Below are 21,996 nucleotides of genomic sequence, written 5' to 3'. Positions count from 1 at the left end.
CATGATAAAGAACCAGCTAGAAGTGAGAAGGTGGCTGTGTGAAAACTGTTTTTTCACTTCTTCATGTTGTTGTGAGTCGATGAGGCCTGAAGCCAACCTGTGGGAGTCAAGGAGAGAGGGAGCGGTGGGAGAGCAGGAGGCAGTGGGCACGGGGCAGAAAGTGAGGGGGGCGGGGGGGTCAGAGGGGAGTGGCTACTCCAGGCCTGCTGCCTCTATATAGAGAAGAGAGTCTGGCCAGGCAGAGTGCGTGTGAGTGAGCAGCAGACTATTTCCACCTTCAACGACTTCAAGTGGGATTACGCATTTCAGGCTTCCAATCGTGGGTAAAGAAACTTCCCTTTTTTAACGTACCAGTCCGATTCTAGACAGGTGCTAGTTTGTCATCACTTTTTATCTTGTGGTTTCTCATGATTTCTTTCATTCTTGATTGTGTTTGACTCTGTCACATGCCCTGGTTTCCCCTCACGTTTGTTGCTAGGATGGTGTTTGCTTTTGAGGTGGGATTGATGCACACAAAAGCTGCTCATAAATATAGATTCTAAATCATGAATGGAAGGCAGGTGCGGTTTGTCTTCCCAGGGTTAGTGAGTCCAGAGTGTGTCTTCACCTCTGTGTCAGTGTGTGCCATCATGACTCACCTGTTACAGTGAACACATGAATGTACTTTTCAGGGCTTCTCTCCCAGGTGAGCTGATCTATGGAGTGTTGATATTTCAAAGTTCACCTGCATATTCGGGGGATGTGTCGCAAGGGCCCGGATTTCTTATTAACAATGGCACGTTGAATGTTTTTAGTTTGTTGGGGTGGAAAAATTGCGTGAAGGTTGACTGATGGTTGAAGTATAAAGCAGACGTGGGCGCTGCATGGCCCGCGTCCACGGTTGGCTCCACGACTGTCTGAGCCAGGTGAAGCAAACAAGATAGTGTGACAGTTTTGGCTCTTTTTTCAACCTACATTATTTTTCTCATACTGTCATACTCATAGACTCTGATTTTAATTTCTGATTTAGATTTTTTCATGGAACTCTCCTATTAAATTTTACCCAATGTGAACTTTTTCTTTCTGTAAACACTTTAATTTCACTTCAGAACTTGACTTTTTAAGCCTTTAGTTCCTGAAGGTATCACATTTTATTAAAATTACATTTTGATACAGAAAGTTACAATATATTAAGTAACATTTAATCAAAATATATTCATATGAAACTTGAAAGAGATGATCTTTTCATGCAGCTGAACTGTCTTTTTTTTTTTTAAACTCATACAATGCAAGTGTAGTTTTGTCTTTAAACCTTACGTTGTCTTCTCTCAAAGCACCGTCCTCCAATTCTATCTCCTGTCTGTTAATATGAGGCCATAACATTTATTTTTCTTTTCATAATTTAAATGACAAATATGAATAAAAGCAAACCACTTTTTGGGATGTAGTGTGGCAAGTGCTCACCACAGTGTGAGTTCTGTAACTCATCACAGCTGTGCAGGAGTGAGTGGCATATGGCAGCCTTTTGGTCCCTGCAACAACGTTGGTCCAGTAGTGTTGTAATCCTTTAAATTCATGCTGGTTTGGTTTACCAAATGTTCTATGGGGGGGGCAGCAGTCTCTGGTGAAAATGCCCCATATTCCCCTGCCTTGTATTTTCACAGTCACAGTTTGAGCTGAAGCCCTCAGCAGCTCCTTCTGCAGACTGTTAGGTATTTTATTGTGCCGCCACCCGGAGTCTTGCACAACCCCAACGCTGGCGCGGGTCTGTCCATCCCATGCTGCCATATGCTGGTTTGTGTGAACGTGTTCTCAACTAAAGGCACAGTCATGCAGAAAACAACGCAGCAAAGGTCTTTTCCGGGGCTTTGCTTTACGTGCCGCGTCCATTGTGCTCCCCAGATCTGATCGGATAATTAATGATGTTATTTATGTGAGCAGCGGGTCAACCTTTGTCTGCCCCTATAGAGGCTCAGGAACAAGACACTATTACACTCGCTGCCTGACCTTTGTTATGTTTCATGGAGGAATCTCTTGTTAAAAAAAAGAAACTATTCCCACACGGATTTTCTCTCATTTGACCTCAGCGGCATAAGAGACACTTTACTATTCATTTCACATTTCAGAAAAAAATGACTTACAATGTACGCATCATGGGGCACATAAAGCACATAATAATACAGTTACTTTATGACATTATGTGGCTTCAGAGTACTTGAAGGCTACAAAGTATTTCTTGTTTGCAACATGTTGCTTAGCTGTGTGATGGAGCTTTAACTACTGTAAAAAACGTCTTTTCTTTTTAGTTTTTACTTTGTAGTATTTAACGCTATCTATTACAAATATAACTTTCAGCCATGAAATAAAACATTCCCCTAAGAAAAAAAACTGCAATGCTGCAAGATTAACGTAGTAGTGTGTCACCATTTCCTCATGAAATACACATTATATTACATTTTGTTGGGATAAAATTGACTTGTTCATCTAAACCATTAGGATAAGTGAGAAAAATTGCTGTTGGCATTCGACCTTGCCCAATTTAAAATATAAAAAATAACTGCACCTAACATGCACTTATACTCGTGAAAAGCCAAAAACAGGTAAAGAGAATGATGTGGTGTCAGAATTACTGTGGAAGCATAAAGAATCCATGGATTGGCCTGTATTTGAGATCTAGGGTTGCCAACCTCATGAAAGACATACTGTATATGAGCCAATGCCCGACAGGGTTGCTAACCTGACTGTACTCACCACCCACGACCTGGTAAAATAAGTGTGGCTCCATATGGGATGATTCCTTTTTTTTGCTGGGACTATGGGCAATGACTTTTAAAATGACTAGCTAGCTTGTTATTTTGTGCCAAGCGACTTCCCACTTCCAAGGTAGCTGGATTGCAATGTTAGAGCCAGCAACAACCCTTTGTCTGATATGACGTTGCACGAAATAAAACAAATTGTGGTCCAACAGAAACTCCTGACGTATGAGTGTGATGTCCAGACAAGACGTGATAACTGACATTTTGATCTCATGAATTATCAAAATGATCCTCAGAGTGCGCCGACGAGCTTGTTTGTTGTTTCTGCTCTCCAGCTAATACAGTTTTAATGGACCCTAAATGGAAAAAGTGGTGAAATCTCATTAAATGTGGGAACTGCATTTGTACATATTACTGTCCTGGGAAATTGCATTTGCTCCAAAACAGGCCTGTTATTTATGGATGAATATTTAAACATCCGCCTCTCCGACAATAAGTGCTTGTTTTCCATCATTTCTTGCTGACTGTACTTTCACGTTCTGTTTGTTCTGGCTGCTTGAAAGGAAATTTGGGGAAAATGAGCAGATGATCTCTGAGGATTATGTGGGCTGTTATATGGAGTTTTATGAGCCAAATTCGTCCGTATTGTTTGTGTGTCTGTATGTGTGCACATTTTAGCTACACTGCAGGGGGGGTGGAAGGAGTCGAACCCCAATTATTTAGCTGATCTTGTGACCTCGACTTTTGACATGCTCTCACCTGTTAGTGTCATCATGAAGCTGGTTTTGCTGACCTTGACCGGACTGGTGCTGCTGGCGGTAGAGGGACGGGCAGACAGAGTCCTGTCCAGAAGAACAAAGAGGGAGCTGGCCGGTCCTCTTCACGTCGGTGGAATCAGGGACCCGTTTGGTTCGTACTGTCAGAGGAGAGGAGGATGCTGTCCCGGGAGAGATGACCAGTGTACAGTCCCCTACCTGGACACCATCTGCTACTGTGACCTGTTCTGCAACCGCACCGTCTCCGACTGCTGCCCCGACTTCTGGGGTCACTGTCTCGGTGTGCAGCCACCCTTCATTGGTATGTAGCCGCTGCCCGAGTGTAGCCGGGTTTTGCCTGTGCTTGAGTGGGTTTGGAGAGATGGTGCGAGTGTGTGTGTGTGTGTGGGCCTGTCCTGGTCAGTTAAGTCAGCTCAGAACCCTGCTGACACTTTTTGGACCGGGGCAACACCAGGCCTGCGGATAAATCTTAATTACGTATCCAGATTTCTTCTGTCCTGAAGAGACAAGGAAAATATGCCGAGCTGTTGGCAAGTTTGTGGGGTCAGCTATATCTGCAAAATAGTATAATCTCTCTTTGTATATCACAGTTTTATACAGTTTAACCAAACAGTCTGGAAGCATTGGTGTGTATGTTTGTTACATTGAGCTTCTTTTGCCAGTTACTGTGAGGGGTAGAGAGGGAGTCACCATGTTTGTGTTCTGTGAAGCGCGACTGCCAACAAGGCATAGCACAGTGAATTTGTTCACTTAAGATTAGAAAATAAAAAGTCTAAACAATTGCCTTGTTTATATCACAAAAACACACACAAAATCTTAATAATTATTCATTTTCATGTGTCTTTTGCATTCAAACAGGCTGATATATTCCTGTAGAAAACAGGACAAGGGAAGTCAATAAAAAAGTATGTTAGCTCCCATCTTTTTTTAAAACGGTAGTGAGTATCAAATTCAAATACATTTCTTAAAGCTGCATTTGCACAGCCTCCTTCATCTCCTCTCTTGGAGTCTTGAAACATTCCTGCAGCATCACAATAAGAGAAGCAAATCCCTGGTCGAATCCGCCAGGCTCAGAGTGATGCGTCTCTGCTGCCGTTCTTTGAGTGCAGATTTGCAAACTGTGCCAGGAACAGCAGAAGTCTACCTGAGAACTGAGCGAGGAACAGTGGTCTTCTTATTAAAGCGGACAGAGGGTGGAGGGATGAATGAGGGTCAGAAGAAAGAATTTGGGCTATGTGGAGTGAAGGAGTGACAGACCACGAGAGCAGGACAGGAGCGAGACCAGAATTTGGCAGCTTGTGTTCCTCGAAGGAGTCGCCGAAAGAGTAGACCACAGACATGACAAGCGTCTCACTGGGAAAGGCAGGGAACTATTGTGTCTGTGGTTACAACTGTTCATCTTATCCGTGCCTTGCTTCATCAGACTTATCCCTACTGTATAAATTGTATAAATACCACCCACATTCCTCAGCACACAATAATACTATTTAATATCTGAACTCGGTGTATCATTTATCTATTCTGTTGCATTCCACTGTGTTGTGGAGAATTCCTTTCTAGCAATGTATAACTCATCACTGCTCTGGGTTTCGATGACCCATGAAAGTCACGTATCTGATGCTGGCGGGGCTGTGGATTAGAGCGAAAACAGACAGAGACCAAACCTTTCTCACACAACATTTCAGGATGTGAATGGAAGCAGAAAGCAAATCCCCAGGTGAATTATTGTTGGATATCAATCCTAATACAAATTCCATTCAAGAATCGTGGATGATCTTGTCTAAAAGATGTATAGCTAGTAGTTGCAAAATAATATTCCATCAAATCTTAACCCAATTGCAATGAATGTTATTGTGTGCTTGTTCTATTGCTGCACTTCTTTCAGCATCATAAGGTGCCTCCTCTTCCTCCTCAGCCAATCTTCATCATCCTCCCTTGTCACACTGAAGGCCCATCTATGCTCCCTTTACGTACAAAATTGTACCCATCCGTTTCAAACATTGTTACTGTCAGTGATCACACACTTCCATGCGCTCTTTACATACATAACGTTTAGCATAAATGGGCCTTTACCCTTCTCATGTCATCATTTATCACGTCCATGACCATCCCCAGCTCTCTTCCTCTCCTTCTTTTATCTGGTATCTCCTTCTCTAACTTTCTTTTATCAGCATGTCCACTGTCTCTCTTCTCAATGGAGCTGCCCCAGCTAACTTCTCCAAGCTTCTCCACAGGTGCTGTACCTCTGATATAGTCATCCTGTTCTTTGTAGTGAGCTCCCTGCCCTGGTGTCAGTGTGTCAAGTCATTGCTGGACTCACTGTTGTCCAATAAAGCATCCCGTTCACTATTGCTGCTATTCTTCCGTCCCAAATCTCCCCTGTGGTCATCTCCAGCTGCTCCACCCCAGCTGCATTCTCCTCGCCTCCCATCACCGTTCAATTACAGCTAAATAAAAAAAATATCGAAACAAACAAAAAAACAAATACAAATTTTGAAACAGCTTTATTAATCTGCTAGTTTTCCACTATTAGCCTTAAACCTTGAGACCTGAGGTGTTGCCATTCCGCATGCAGACAGTTCCTCAAGCTGGCAGTTCAGCAGCCGTCTGTTTGGGTATGAATCTCGCTCACATATTTAGGACACTCAACGGGGCATTCCTCTGCCTCCATTTAGCCAAAGTGGTTGGCACAGCTCGGGCTTCAACTACTTCACACAAAAAGCCTGGGAACGCAGGAAAGAAGCTAACTCCACATTCTAACACCGGATTATTGGAGCTCACGGCTCCTTAAGAAGCAGATTGCATATTCGCTTGACACATTCCCATCACACCGTGTTTCTGTTTACACTTCACTCACCTGTGTCTTTGTCAGATTTGGCAAGAGGTGGCTGTGTTTGTGTGGTAATAACTTTTCTCTGTGCGTTCACTCCTAGGCACTTGTGAGAGGAATGGAAACAGATTCTTCTCCGGACAGACGTACAGAGACAACTGCAATTTATGGTATGTATCTTACCGTATTCCTCCTGTGTTTCTTGAAAGAAAAGAAAAGCTCTCTATATCACTGCCTTTATTTGCTACTGCTGTGTGTGAAAGGCTCCAAAAGTATCAGGATGGGTCAATTAGTTTGGGCTCTTGGTACTAACTAGTGTCAGAACCTTCAGCCAGGTTTTGGTTGACAAATAGCAGGGAGCACTTAAAATAGCAGCTTGTGTTGCTAAAAAAAACAGCAGGTATGTGTCAACTGCCCCTTCAACTGTCAGACAAAAGAGTCTTGTGACATTCTCTTTGACATCAGCACGTTAAAGCTATAGGCACCGACGCTCGAAAAGTTGCACCACAACCTTGGCACACCCACTCATGGGCTCCCACTCCATGGTCTTATTCATATCCAGAATGTGCATCCTCCCGAATGGAAAGCGGACCGGAGGGTGGAGGTTGGTTTCCGATCCTGATGACTCCCTCTGCCGTCTCCTATTAGCAGCCGCTCCGCCAGCTTATCAGACATTCCTTGACTGAGCGCTGACTTGAGCTACATCCTCTTACCACCGATAATGTCAGTCAACCCTTGGCTGTGATGCGCCGACACGTCAGAATGAAACTTACATCATTAAAGTAGGAGGAAGTTGAAGTGTGAGCTTAGTTAGTGTTGGTGATCATGGATTGCTGTGCAAATGTGAGCTCCAGCTGCATCCTTTTCCTCACCAAGCTGTTGCCTCGCTGATGACTCTGAAGTGGCTTTAAATGATCCTCAATGTGTCGACCTGAAGAGTGTTTGTGGCGGCTACTTTGGCTGTGTTTTGATCACCAAACAATATTTTAAAGAGTCACCAGTCGGTGGTGTCTTAGATATTAGGTAGTGGATAGACTGCGCCCATAGAGAGCTGGTTTCCCAGCGTTCTTGTACAGACAAATAAAACCAGACCATGATCACTAGTGTGTACATGTAGACATGTTTGTGTGCATGTCGTAAAGTTTGCCTCAAATACAGAGCGGTATAGAGAAAGCGACTGCCCACTCATATATCATTGATGCTCACACTTCGAAGAAGCGGGGAAGTTATGTTGTGTGTGTGCCAATGATTTGAGGGGTCTGTGATTAACTGCTCTCTACCCAGAGGCAAGTTTCTGCCTCAGTGTTTTCTGTCCCCTTTTTCCATCATGGACTGGAATGTGTAACACTACAAATGTAATGATCTGTTATTACCTTTGGAGGAGGACTTGCCAATAACCTCTCATACACGATTTATTGCTGTAAACAATCCATGACAATTAAACATACCCCCCCGAAAAAAAGGAAAAATGTAAAATGTCAGGTCAGCATCACATCAATCCCAGGCCATCTCCGAGCAGCCTCTGTCTCACATCGCCACAATTTAACCCCAAAATGTAACTGAAAGAACACAATGTATAAGGCTACCAACACAACAGGGTTCTACTGTCGGAGAAACGTAAAACCTAAAACCGTGTGTAAACACGGAGACATTCCTTGTTGATGTTGGACAGTCCGGTAATAAAGCAAAGTTAGTACCTGCTAAGTACCACTTGAAACAGAAGGACAGTCATGACAGAATGTCACGAATCAAACACTTGATATACAATTTACACTGTCATCATTATTGTTGTTTTACTTTTACAGTTTATCTCCCGTAAAATTGTACGCTTTTTCACAATTACAGTTGATCATCGTGATGCATCCATGATCGTGGTTTGATGTTATTGTTCAGCTATGGTTTTGAAGTTATTGTTGCCGTCGCTATACTATTGTTACTTTTTATTCTAACTAGTTCTATTGAAATTGATGTTTTCATTGCTATTGTTCATGTGTTTTTACCAGGACTAGGCATCTTTAAGGTGTGTTAATCTCTTAAAGTTACTTTTATTGTTAAAACCATCCATGTGTCAACAGTGAGGAGGAGTTGACATATGAGCTTCTATTCCAGGGCTACTGCGTGACATCAACATTAAAATCCTGCTTTCTTATTTCCTCAGCCTTCTCACTCACTTGTGTCCCTCAACTCTGCCCTGACTAAAGAAGCATTGCTCGTCTTATAAGCTACTACTCTGAATTCACTCTCGCCCAAACTTTCTGACTAGTCTCAAATGCAGACAATGCAATACATGTATGTGATTCAGGACGGCAGCAGCTGAAGGTGTTCCTTGTCCTCACAAGATTTTGACGTCACTTTCTAAATCTGTTGTTATTCTCTGCAGCACCTGCGGTATTACTGGGCGCTGGGAGTGTGACCAGAACGCCTGTCTGATCGAGAGCGACATCATCCAGTCGGTCAACAGAGGAAACTACGGGTAAACACTGGGATTCACTTAAAGGTCAACAATGAAGTGTAAGGCTGAGTCACTGCTCCTCCAGGTGGAAAGCAGCCAACTACAGCCAGTTCTATGGCATGACTCTGGACGAGGGGATCCGCTACCGGCTGGGCACTCAGAGACCGTCCCGAACCATCATGAACATGAATGAGATGCAGGTATTCCACAGCAGACAGCTGTTTTGCACTTGACCTTTGAACCCGGTCCGGTTGTTTAAAAAAAAGTGGCAAGTAATGTCCTGCCCCAAGTTAGAAGAAGCTCATATTACCTGGTAGTTTGAAGTGTTCCTCCAAGCACAGAAAGATTTAGTTAACTGGAGGTCAGGGGCAAAGAAGAATTTGTTTTTCTCTTCATCTGAACCCTTGAACTGTCATGTTGGGAACATATTTTTGATTTCCAACATAAAACCAGTAGCCAATCTGCTGTCAACACGTGTGCATTCATAATCAGAATGAAGCAGCCGTGCAATGTTTAACGTTGGCTTACATTTCATTTCGGCGACTTGTCGTGACTTGAATTCGGTGAAGTCACTGTTTATATCCCCAAAATTGGAATGCATTACATTGCATCTTTCGAGAAACAAGATCCAACATTTCCCAAGCATTGCTAGCACGTACCTGATACTATATCAAGTCACTAGTATTTCTAAGACTTGTATCCGCTGAACTGCTTCCCCAGTAAATGTGTATTAATGTTTGGAATACTGTTGATTTTAGACCCTGTTTATAAATCACCGGCTTAGTTTCCATGAAGGTTGTAGGTTAGTTCAACATTTGTTTGAATGGCTGTGAGATATTCCTTGTGTTGGCCAAGAATCGCAGACTGAAAATTCCACTGGACATTATCAGATGTGTTCCTTGTTGTTGTGGTGAGAAAAACCTTCCACGTCTGAAAGCTCCAGTCTTTATTTGTGTTTGCGTTTCATCCAGACCGATTACATAAGTCAGAACCAAAACATCATGTATACACACAAGATGGGGGCCACACACACCACCACTCTCTGTCTGCCTCCATCCAGTGCTCCAACCATCCACAAACACCCACACACACCTGCCCTCTCAAAGCATTCCACAACTTCCCCCCCCTAAAAAAGCTCCTCCTCCCTCCGCCGTCAGCATGTCTTTACCTGCGCCAGGAAGCGGGACCGAATTCATTCATAAATTTCCCTCCTTTTTTAAAAGTCTGGCCGCAAAACAGACACCTAACACCTGCCCAGCCATTTGCATCGCTCCATATTATCAAGTGCTAAAGGCGCCCGTGTGGTTGGACTTTGACCTCTTCCTCCTAAAAATCTGTGACCAGCAGCACATTCCTTTGTTATGTATTAGGTGGTCTGTTGAGCTCTGGATACAGCCCTATTAATCACAGGAATGCGGTGCAGGCCGGACGGTTGCTGGAGAGAAAGGACCATGTGCTCAGTTATCCCTCATAACTGAGTTTAAAAGGGAGAGTTGGGCATCAGAGAGTCCCCGTTTAACACAATATAAAGAAAACGTTTTCCCTCAATGGTCGTAATGATGTGGATTGCATCCAGGGAATTGCAAGCTGACAATGTGAGTGACGCAGTAGATGTAGCGCTGATGTAACAGGAAGGCCTCATGCTCATGCTGCACTTACAACAGGCCCTCCACACTACAATACACTGCTTCACTCCAGCGTTGACGCTCACACTTACATAAGCTGCACTACCAGCTTTCATTCACATTGAGACTGACCATCGACCCCTGTTTGTTTACTGGAAAAACCTTGGGTTGCTGCTGAATTTTCATCACCACTGTTGTGTTTAAGGAGTGATAACTTTATTACCTTCTTCAGTAGTCAACAACAAAAATGGTCATGTTCAACTGCTGTAAAACCCTGGATAGATTCAAATTTTGTTTTCTGTCTTCATAAATGTCTCAGTCTTGTCGACCAGATGTTCGATTATTACAATCAATGCAGACTTTCATATGCAAGTTCAATATCATTCTTGTTTTGCATGAAAACCCATGTTCTGTACAAACAAATTGAGGAATTCTCTCCAACTCAGTCTACAGAAAGAGTTCATGTTGGAATTATGTCCCGCTTTTCTTTGGCTGTAAGACTCCAGTTCTGACTGAATGAAACCCCCAAAACAATTTTAATTCAGTTGCATTGCTTGCGAGTCATGGTTAAAGAGACTGTTGTGTGTTTTCATCTGTAATGAAATCTGTCATATTCATAGAGTAGCTTCCCAACAGTTTCACATTTTAGATGTTTTTGTTTAAGTTATATCCAGTTTACAAAATGCCTCGCCTCGTTCAAAACGCTGTTTTGCGTTGACATGTACTGCAGAAATGTCTGATGCACCGTGTCCGAGTTATCAGTCCCAAGATGTGGGTCCCATGAACACACTCAAGCGAATCAGGTAGAACATAATGTTTTGGGTGGGATTATTCACGGTCGGCCTGAGGGGCAAATGACAGTCACAAGAAGGAAATGGAATCTCACTTACCAACGCAACTCACTTTAACTGCAGCTGAAATCTTTGACTCACCAGATGAACATGGACCCTCAGAGTGAACAAATGCCGCTGCGGTTCGACTCAGCGCAGAAGTGGCCCGGGAAGATTCATGAACCGCTTGACCAGGGAAACTGTGCAGCTTCGTGGGCCTTTTCAACAGCCTGTAGGTTTGAATCCCTGTCGCAAACTAGACAGAAGAATTCCTCCTGTGTATGACACCGGCCTGTTTTGCTGCTGTATCCTGACCAGCTGTGGCATCGGACAGGATCTCCATCCAGTCCATGGGTCACATGACTCCCCAGCTGTCGCCACAGAACCTCATCTCCTGTGACACCCGGAACCAGGGTGGCTGTGCTGGTGGGCGTATCGACGGGGCCTGGTGGTACCTGCGGCGCAGAGGGTAATCCATGAACTGCTTTTTTGAACTAAGATTTTAAACCAAGTTGAGGGATGATGTGAGTCATGACAACTTCAACTGAAGTTTTAGAGCCCCTTTAAATGGAATTAGCTTCTTATCAGAAGAGCTCACGACACTAACAGTATTATTTAACCCTTCCAGAGTGGTGACCGAAGATTGCTATCCGTACCGCCCCCCCCAACAGACCCCAGCAGAGGTGGGCCGCTGCATGATGCAGAGTCGCTCTGTGGGCCGAGGCAAGAGACAGGCTACTCAGCGCTGTCCCAACACCCACAACTACAACAATGACATCTACCAGTCCACGCCGCCCTACAGGCTCTCCTCCAATGTAAGCAGTTTTTGTTTTCACTGCTCCTCTTTCTGCTGCATTAATTTTGTGCAAGCCAGTTTTAGGACTGTTGGTGTAGAGCCGGACGAACAGCTTTAAAATGATTCAACAAAAACATTACTCACGTCACAAATATAAAAATAATGATGGAGGACATGAGAGGAAAATATGACAGAGTGTGACCCTTGTTCTGCGACCTGGACTGGCTCCAAGTCAGGCATTTTTACATTTATATTAATAATATAGAATATATAGAATGTCAAACTCACAGTAAATGGTTTAATATTAATTTAGATAAAGTAGAATACATATTAAACAGATGAAATAGATTCTTCTTTCTTTTTCTTACATTTGGTGCGTCTTTCATTACAGACTCTCAAGTGAAATAGCAGGATCAGGATTTGGACCTAAAAGATGTACAAATGCTCTCCACCAGCTTGACAAAATTACATTCCTCTTCACTCAGGACGGTGTATCCTGTCCTAGAGGCAGCCAAGTCCCTTTATTGCTTCTTTTACAGCCTCAGCGGAACCTGCCCAGATGATTCTGAGAGTAAACTATAAATAAATACACTAAAATTGATTCGACATTCCATTTTGAAAAAGTATTTTGTGTTTTTGATGCCCCATGCAAAAGACATGCAAAAGATGAAATGAATCTGTCCATGTTTTATTTAGATTCATTTTGGAAGCAGAGTGCAGATGGACTCTTCAGACCTTCTTCAGCTTCCTACCTTGAATTGTCCTTCCCTGCTATCACTTCATCAGTGTTAGGTTCCACCTCACTCACAATTTGTTCACAATTTCATTTCACAGTACCATTTGTGTCTCCGTGCTTTGGTGTTCTGTGCTACAAAGAAAACACAGTTATCGATTTAAAAGCCCTTGAAATAGCCCAGCATTGGCCCTTATTTAGTGCTCTCACTCAGCAATACTCCAAGTCCACTTTCTCGCATCTTTGCTTCAACGTGTCCTGTCAGTTTGTGACGGCTAATGGCTCTTAAAATAGGTTCAATCGCTCATGTCAAAAGGTCAGACTCTAAAAGCAGCAGGCTCTGATGGAGTCGATCTCATTGCTGGACTTTCAACAGCCCAACTTTCATCTTCCTCATTTCCCTGACATGTAATGATTGTTTTGGGTCCGTCGTGCTCCCTGCTAACCTCTCATCTTTCTTCTGCCAGGAAAAGGAGATCATGAAGGAGATCATGGATAATGGTCCGGTGCAAGGTAAGGAGTTGTCAGTCGCACTGCGCTTGTGTTTATTTGTTGTGGTTGATATCTGTTTGTGTCAGTGGTGCACTCACAAACCCGCTGGATCCCACATTATTTCAAGGGTCAAGCAATAGAGTCCAAACCAGAAATAGGTTTTCCTGGCTCCTGCTCTTTGTTCCACCGGAAGTCAGGCATAGTTCAACCAAATAAAGTGTCTTAAATGACTCATCTCATCCAATGGGGATTTCCATGACCAGTGAATCTGGAGATAAGCACGAGCAACAGAAACTATCAGAGAAACTGCTCCTTAAAAGGCCACATCTTAAAACCCTCTGCTCTCCTGGGTGACATTTGGAGGAACACAAGTTATTCCAAAAATGTTTGAGGCCTTCTATTAGGTCGCTGACCTTCACTGATGTCATGTTTGACCTTGTCAGACAGAGCTGAACTTTCACCCCGTCTAAAATGATGGCTAGTCACGAGGGGCTTGGTTGAGTTGACCTTGCTGTAACCAGCTTGCACCATTGCCCAGCTGGACCACCGACAAGTATGCTCCTGATTTCAGAGTGTGTTTTTAAAGGGCTTGTGTGTGTGCGTGGTGTGTGTGTGTGTGTGTTATTGTTTAGCCATGCAGGAAAACCGACTGGCTTCACATCAAGTTTCCTCTCTTCTTTGAATTTCTGCCGGACAGAGAGCAGAATGTGTGCATGTGCTTGTAACTGCTCATTGTGTATTGCAATGATAAGACAAAGGTGCAGCCCGTGTTCTCGGGATCGGAACACTGTATTCCCGAGCATCCATCATAATAAAACTCCGCAAGAGGAGGGAAAATTCTCAACACATATTTGTTGCCCTGTCATTTATTTTTGTTCCCCTCTTGATCAATTAAATAAATAAATAAGCCTCTAAAAAGTTGAGCTGTCACATGACAGATTGGTTTGTAAACCAGGTATTTACTTTTTGCGTAGGAACTGGAAAACACCTCTGCTGCTAAAATGCTTTCCTCAAACACAGACGCTGTGGAGCGGTTTGCATCACACTATGGCTGACCAAAATAAATGATTCATATATAGGCTGCCATTTTTTTTCCTGACAATATGTCCCCAGAATGAATATAATTCAGTTGGTGGGACACCATGTCCGTTTCTGGGTAACCAGAAGGTGAGCCAGGCTCAAGTATCAGTTGAAGGTATCATAGACAAATTCAGAAACGGCCGAAAAAAAAAGTTTCATATCTGAGGACTTGTTTCCCCAAAGAAATCCAAATCGTAATATTCAATACTATTAAATGACACCAGAACATCAAGTCAGTATCCACACATTGGCATTCAAATGCAGTCTGGACGAAAGCAAATGGTCCCACCCCCAGTTTATTCCTCTGTGTTTTTTGCAGCGATTCTGGAAGTTCACGAAGACTTCTTCCTCTACAAAAGCGGGATCTACAAACACACCGATGTCAGCTTCACCAAGCCGCCTCAGTATCGCAAACACGGCACACACTCTGTCAAGATCACCGGGTAAGTCAGGCCTGTTCTTCTCCTTTCAAGTTGACTCGATGATGTTTCAATTTCATGTTGATGCGAAGGGAAGTGCCAGTGGACGATGAATCATGTTCAAGTTCAGATCAAGCTGATACCATGGGCTGCTTCATGTCAGTGCACACATCCTGGTCTACTGCTTGTAAAGACACACCTTGACTCCACGTCCAGACGGTCGCGTCCAGACGATCGCCCCCGCCTCCACCCTCTCTCCTCATTAATTGCCACACTTTGGAGACTACAAATATGCGGGCGTGTAGACAACTGACACACCTGGATGAGCAGAGCGTCTGTCTCCCCCCCTCCCTCCGCTCTCCCATGTTTTGTCCATCATCACATGACTCATGTAGCCACTGCGTCTCTGCTCTTTCCTGCTAAAATTCCCTCATTTTGTCCCTCATAATTTAGTTATGCAGGTTAATAAAAGGCCAGATTAAGATTTCATCACAAGCCTAATGTTCAAGCTGAAGAAAGGAGTGTGTCGAGGAATGTGTCTCAACACTTATGACTTCAACTCATACTGTATAAAATATCTGGCCCATTTTCTCTGAAATAACTGCTTTTATAGGATTTTTTACAATGTTCATATGGTGTCTGTTTATTACACTTTCCTGGATCACTCTTCATGTATAGGCATGCGCATGATAAACAGGCCAGACCTATACTTATCGTGTTGAAATCGCCCACTTCAGAAGCATGCAACCGTCACAAACGTCTCCCCTACATGTTTGTTCTCCTCTGTCATATCAACTTCAAACTAGACTGTAATTACATCTCCGCAATGCCGAGCTTTAAGTTGCAGGGCGTGACGGCTGATGAAGAGGAGAATGAGGATTCCTCCTAACATTAGCTTGATGTTGCATTCCTGGGCTTGTAGTGAGTTTTGAGCACAATAGAATATTACTTTTCTGTGTTTCGCGCCAGGTTTTGCACAGACATGAGTCGCTTGCTCGTCTTAGCTCAGCTCCAACTGTCACTCTATAAACCTGTGTGTGATGTGTTCAGGTACTGCCACATTCTAGGAAATTCAAGCACACTAGAGTCCCTAGTATTTCTCCTTAATTGATCAAAAAAGGTTGGCCACACTTCACGAGTACATGGTCCACGATGTCAATATCATCACAATACTGAGATAATCGATATTCTGCAATTCCATTTGTGTCACGATACATCACAAAATACATCAAAGTAGTCAATATGAAAGTGACATGAAATGTCTATAGGGTTCTTTTCACACTATATTCAATGTCTCTTGTGCTGCGCTTCTACTGTATCTGGCCACAACGTCCACAGGTGAGACCACTTCAGACTAAATCATATGCACAACTTTAAGATTATAGTAATGTGAAACACTGAACAAACTAAATCATGTGCTGATCACTGATCTGAACCAAGTTAAGACCACGTCTGAGTCAGAGTCGCAGTATCTAATAATGACATTGTTGGTAGTTTCTTAGATAGTACGGAAAATACTGGTGTTTTAGTACTCGAGGTTGGTCTTAGTCTCAAGGGCACTTTTTTAGGGTCTTTACTTTGTCTTGTCTCAGTCTCGGTCCGGGGCAGACTCGGGTTTCTATTCGAGGTTGCTCGAGATACACAGAGAAAACTGTCGTAATTGCTGAGCCTGATTCTTAAAAGAAGGATTCTGGCTTTATATATCTGGGGTTTTAAACGGATCCGCATGAGGGCGACAGTAGGTCTTCTCTTTGTTGCAAATAAAACAGGAGGATACCCAAACACCAATAAGGTGTCTGAAGACTGTTAATAAACCTGTTAACCAATGCATGCCTGCACCCACCCCCGCCCCTTTTTGGATCACTTTGAGACTCCTTAAATAAGTAACATCCGACTTACGACCTACTTGACTTGTGTCCACCCGTACTTACAACCACGGCCAGCAGAATCTTTTTTTTTATTCAATGTCTGGCACCGCAGCATGTAGCAGCCCGGCATCGCGTACAACGGAACCGATCCCGGTCTACTTGTATACACGGTCTTGGTCGTGTCTCAGTTTCGATACTCCCCAGTCTCGATGTCCTGGGCTCGGTCTTGACTACTGCACTAGAAAATACATATTATACTACGATCATGAACGGAAGTCCTCCTGACTTTCTCCGCATTCAATGTACAAAGATACTGGAGGACAAACCAGCCTGCATGAGCATTTGAAATATATTCATTTAAAATATCCATACTTGGCGTGGTTTTTGTCCCCCTCCCCGATGCTTGACTATTCACCGCCGACAAGAATGACTCAAAAAGGATTTCAGTGAAATGTTGTGGAAATTGCTGAAATGACTGGGAGCAGATGATGAAATTTGGTGCCACCAATCTTTGCCAGGACTTGTCACAAATGTCCTCTTCGTTCTGGAACGCCGCTGCCACCTGCTGTGCGGTTGAGTGCATTTGAATTGGACTCTAAATTACTGATTCATTTATTGCAAAATAAGGTGTATAAATGTATGTAGGGCAATAATTCGGATGGAATTCACAGTGTAGGTGCAAGCAAGGGGGTAGGTTTTAGGTCCGAAGCTGAATATTTCTATCAGATCAATCAAACACAGAATGGCTTTTGCATCTCGGAGCGCGAGCATCTCCAGGTTGAGAGTGCAGTGTAGAGAATTGAGGTCAACGATGGAAAATTTGAGCGTCAACCTGCCCGGCGCTGGCATCAGTATGTTTACGCAGCGCTAATCCCAGAGCGGTGCGCTTCTTTAAGCCCGGGTCCTGGGAAAGTTTGTGGAAACAGCATTGAGGTCCACTGTGGTGGAAAGAGTTTTGTCTGAACCGCTGATCCCGGCTACACCGGACACAGAGAGGGGGATCGTTACCCCAGTGGAGAGGTCAGGGCAGGACTGAAGGTGGGGCAGAAGGCGTGGCACTGGGGCAAAAGACTCCATCCTTGTAGCAACCTGAGTCCTGCTCTGGAAAGCTCTGCAGTCTCATTGTATTTTCAGAAAACAAAGCAGAAGATTAAAAGACTTATAATTGATTTTTTGTGACATATTTCTATTTGTAATACGTTGGAAAAGCTTTTTGCTCTAGGATCGCGTCTGTTTATCAACTTTCTTGAAAACATCCATCTGGGTACAGGGTGTCTCTTGGGAAATCAAAGGTCTAGTAGGGAAAACAGGATGGGAATCAGCTCAGGAAGAATGTTTTGTTCATGATGAGAGGAGCAAAGGCGTCTCAGAGTTGGCAGCTGATAGGAGCTACATCCAAGGCATGATGGGAATTCGTGGACTGGAGCCAAAATTCACTGACCTGGATTGGATTTAAAATTCCTTATGTGGTGTGATCATTTAAAAAACGGGTGTCAGAATTGTCAGAAAGAACATATCAATGTGTTTTTATTTCACCACAAACGCTGCATCAGCAGTAAAACTGTTCTAAATCTGAGTAAAGATAAATAAATAAGAACAAATGAAAACAGTAATATCAGAAAAATGATTAAAATGACAGCATCACATCTTGCAATCGTGCGAACACACAAAGACGCACTTGTGTTGTTGTGTGGCTTGTGTTCCATATCCGCTGCATGGAAACATTCCGGGGTCTTTTGATTGTGAAGGTGTGGGAATTGAATTTGGTGACCAGCCTAAAATACCCGCCAGGATGTTGTGAGCTGGAGTAATACTTTGCTCCACTTGAACGCGAGTTATTCCACTTCCTGCATTTACTCCCCAGAGGGCGGAGGCTTTTCTCTGAAGTGTTTTCTTTTCCTTTGACTGTTGAATGTAGTTCTGACTCTTGTACCTTCGACTTTTCCACCTGCCCTAACCATCCTAATCTTAGTGAACTCTGCTATGGCGTCGACTGTTATTGGACATCCTTTATATTTGGTCGCTGCTTTCAAGAACTAATAGATGCTGTGTGACTGGTTTGTCTTTAGGTGGGGAGAGGAGCCACACTTTGATGGAACTCCACGAAAATATTGGGTAAGTACAGCGAAACCGTGAGTGGCTCTTCTTCAGGTGCTAAAGTCACATCTTATTCCTGCTCATTCACGCTATGTCTTTTGATTTGATTCGTTTTTATTTATAGACTATTTACTTTAAAGGCAAAAAAAGTTATTTACTTGAACTTTTTAGTAAAGTATTCAGGGTTACTTAAACCTAACAAATCTGCAACATATTGAGGCTGCAAACGGTGAACTGGTGAGAGATTACTGTCTATGAATATTTTTTTCTATATAAACTAGTTGTATGTCAAGTGTCTGGTCAACGTTCATCATTTTCATGTTCTTTTCCTCTGTTTTTCAGATCGCAGCCAACTCCTGGGGCAAGAACTGGGGCGAGGACGGCTACTTCCGTATCGCCCGCGGGGAGAACGAGTGTGAGATTGAAACGTTCGTGATCGGAGTTTGGGGCAGGATCACCATGGAGGACATGCACAACCATCACCACCATCATCGTCGCCGACACATTTAAAGACACAAGAAAGGTTTAGGAGACATTTGAACACAAGGAGACTCAAAACATCCCCTCATTCTAGAGCAGGCTGGGAACAAACGTGAGCCCTGTTCATGAGAACCTCAGTTGTCCACTTGTGATTTTAGTTCAGCCAAAACTCAGATCTATAGTGTTTCAGTTCCAGCATCTCAGGTACCTTCAGTTCCAAAGATCACACTTCGCAAGGTCATCAGGATGAATCTAATAGTGAAAGAGAAGTCGCGTTTGTGCTTTTGGTCAATTCTTCCACTAAATCTGTGTAATCCAGTCGGACCAAAGATGAAATCTGAGTATGGGATTAGGAGCTTCCCCTCGGACAAAGACACGCCCAGCTCAGCCGTGTAACCTGATAATATCACCCAGCACCTTGTTGACATTTACCTGTCAGCTATATGCTTGATCATGTGACCCTGTCGTTTTTCCAGACAATCGGAGAGCTGCAGGCAGGAGTTTGCTATGTTGGTCAGCAGTCTAAAGTGACTTGAGATGTGTATAGCAATCGAGAATAAAAAATAATGATGCAGTTGGTGGGCAGCTGGGCAGTAAAGTCACCGACCGCTTCACACGATAAAGGAAGAAATTGACATCTGTTGTTTGTATATTTCAATAGTCAGCTTCCTTACAAATCTCATGGTGACTTTAGTTGACTTGTGTAGACAAAGTTGAGTTGAGGAAGCTATATCGGATGTTAGTCCCTTTTTGAATCGTATTCATTGTTTTGCTCAGATTATTTTGAGATTTAAGCCTGAACCTAATTCTACTTGTTTGCTATTCAAGACAAATATTTTCATGACATGTTAGCCGTCAGTGGCAAAGATAAATATGCATAAAAGTATGCGCTACTTTACTTGAAAGTAGAAGAGCAGTGTTCAGTTCCAAAAAGACCACTCAGAAAATTACTACTAAATAAAGTTATACTTCTGGAATTTTCCTAAATTGTTGTCTTATGTTTTTGTAATATATAAAAATATTTCTTTCTTCCATTTTATTTATAAATGCCCCCCTCTCTTACTCACTTTTTCATTCGGTCGAATGGGTGATTACTAGAGACAAACATTCAGTGACGTGACGGCTATGATCAGAAATATATATTTATAAATTGTGACCAAATCTGGACGTGTTCCTTCTAAACACCTCACATAGTTCAGATGCATTTATTTCAGTTTTGATCGATACTTTTAGACTCTACTATTGTTTAACTGGTGCTGAACTATTGTCATGTGATACACTCTTTGTTGTGACCACTGCTTCGTGTTGTCTTAATGTGATGTGTCCACTGTTACACAATATTTTCACCACAATATGCTTCACGGTTGTTCAAGAGGGAGGTGTTCTGCTGCTGCTGCTCTCTGTCTCAGTCACCGTTTTATGCGCCGTTAAAATGCAATTTCAGTCTCACAGATTCAGTTTTTTTAAATGACGTCGTTGCCTTTTTATTTAAATTACAGTTGGTTGATGGATTTGTAGGCACTTTCCCACTTGTAACTTGAAGTACAGTGTTATTACCATTTGCCTTCAATTATACTCGACTGTGTAACTTCAAAAACCGACTTCTGTATCATCACGGTCTTCTGATCCTAAAGTGCCTCTGTCGTCCTCTTAAGACTTAAAAGAGAAAAGTGCGGCCGGAGGGTCAATGTGCAGTGTGGTGGAGAGGCTCTGGCCGGATCAGCCGCCGCAGTTTTTCTCCAGATTAAGGTGGAGAGGGATGAAAAACACAAAGAAAAAGCGCTCTTGAGACAATCTGCACAGCAGGGGTCACAATCTAAACTTAAAGAGTCACCAACAGCTTGTTGAAGAGCATGAAACAAGCTTTTTTTCTTGGATTTTGCTCTTTAAAAATGAAAAATATCAAAGTCCACTCTGACTTGGGAATGTCATGGGATCCTTCAGTCAGTGGACTAAGGGAAGCCTGGAAATCCCTGGACTACAAATAACAAATATGAATCTCAAAAATAATAATTACTGTCAATCATTATGACTCAAAGCACAACAGACAAGATGCAGTGTGGAGTCACCAGTGTCTTAAATGTTCATGTTCATTCTGTATCTTTCCGTAAGAGCAGCCGATTGTTCATCATCCCCTAAAAGAATGAATGTTGGTGTGTGAATGTTTGTGTCAGCGAGAGAGAATATACTGTGGTGTTGGCTACAACTGGTTTCACTGTAAAATAGACCACTCCATATTCACTAGTGTGTAGACTTATTTATGACGTGTAAATGCTATACTTTATTACTCTTTATTACTGCTCCGTTGTCCTGTGCGATGTGTTATTATCTTGATGGAAACATGTAACATCACAGCAGTGTTCGCTTGCCTGGCACAATAAAGTCTTAAAACCAATCAATGTCTTCTGAGTTGAACGTGATGTTGTTTTCACAATGTGATTTGTTTTTCTTGATATGCATTTAAATAACAGACCTACTTTGTTTTAGAAAAAAAAAAAAAGTTATTTCTCTGTGTGACGTCCCTTAAAAGTATGTGATGACCTTTTTTAAAATCCAAATAAATTAACAAATGAATTGATTTCATGATTTTATTTCATTTTATTTTTCATTTATTTTTATTTTTTTAATCTGACATGATCGTTTTCATGGACATTCTTTTTTTTTCAGGATTGCAACGCATGTTCAAAATTCTATTCATTACAATGCAACATACATATCTGGATAAATATTAGTTTGCTTTTGGGGAAATTTCTGTTTCAACTAAAATTGCAATTTACTCATCA

General features: G+C 42.7%; 1 protein-coding gene across 2 annotated transcripts; it reads left to right on the top strand.

The window, feature by feature from the left end:
• The first annotated feature begins 234 nt into the window (after positions 1-234).
• On the top strand, positions 235-21,781 carry tinagl1 (tubulointerstitial nephritis antigen-like 1). 2 transcript variants are annotated; one of them, XM_053863180.1, is made up of 12 exons: positions 235-323; positions 3,502-3,812; positions 6,445-6,511; positions 8,722-8,814; positions 8,879-8,993; positions 11,354-11,480; positions 11,567-11,717; positions 11,877-12,063; positions 13,245-13,290; positions 14,669-14,792; positions 18,706-18,751; positions 19,076-21,781. In XM_053863180.1, exons 2-12 carry the CDS (start codon positions 3,509-3,511, stop codon positions 19,241-19,243), a joined length of 1,428 nt encoding a protein of 475 aa, XP_053719155.1. In that variant the 5' UTR covers positions 235-323; positions 3,502-3,508; the 3' UTR covers positions 19,244-21,781. The 2 variants fall into 2 exon arrangements, with proteins under 2 accessions (XP_053719155.1, XP_053719156.1); XM_053863181.1 differs by having other exon boundaries at positions 250-319.
• The last annotated feature ends 215 nt before the right edge of the window (positions 21,782-21,996 follow it).

Source organism: Synchiropus splendidus, chromosome 4 (genome assembly GCF_027744825.2).
Source record: "Synchiropus splendidus isolate RoL2022-P1 chromosome 4, RoL_Sspl_1.0, whole genome shotgun sequence".
NCBI classification, from domain to species: domain Eukaryota; kingdom Metazoa; phylum Chordata; class Actinopteri; order Syngnathiformes; family Callionymidae; genus Synchiropus; species Synchiropus splendidus.
Note: the sequence above shows the minus strand (reverse complement) of the source record. Positions and strands in the feature narration are given on the sequence as shown.

Excerpts from the sequence above, each read along its gene's own strand:
- tinagl1 (XM_053863180.1), top strand. The coding sequence starts at position 3,509 with ATGAAGCTGGTTTTGCTGACCTTGACCGGACTGGTGCTGCTGGCGGTA. Across the intron at positions 13,291-14,668 it reads GGATAATGGTCCGGTGCAAG|CGATTCTGGAAGTTCACGAA; the intron begins GTAAGGAGTTGT and ends TGTTTTTTGCAG. Across the intron at positions 18,752-19,075 it reads GAACTCCACGAAAATATTGG|ATCGCAGCCAACTCCTGGGG; the intron begins GTAAGTACAGCG and ends TCTGTTTTTCAG.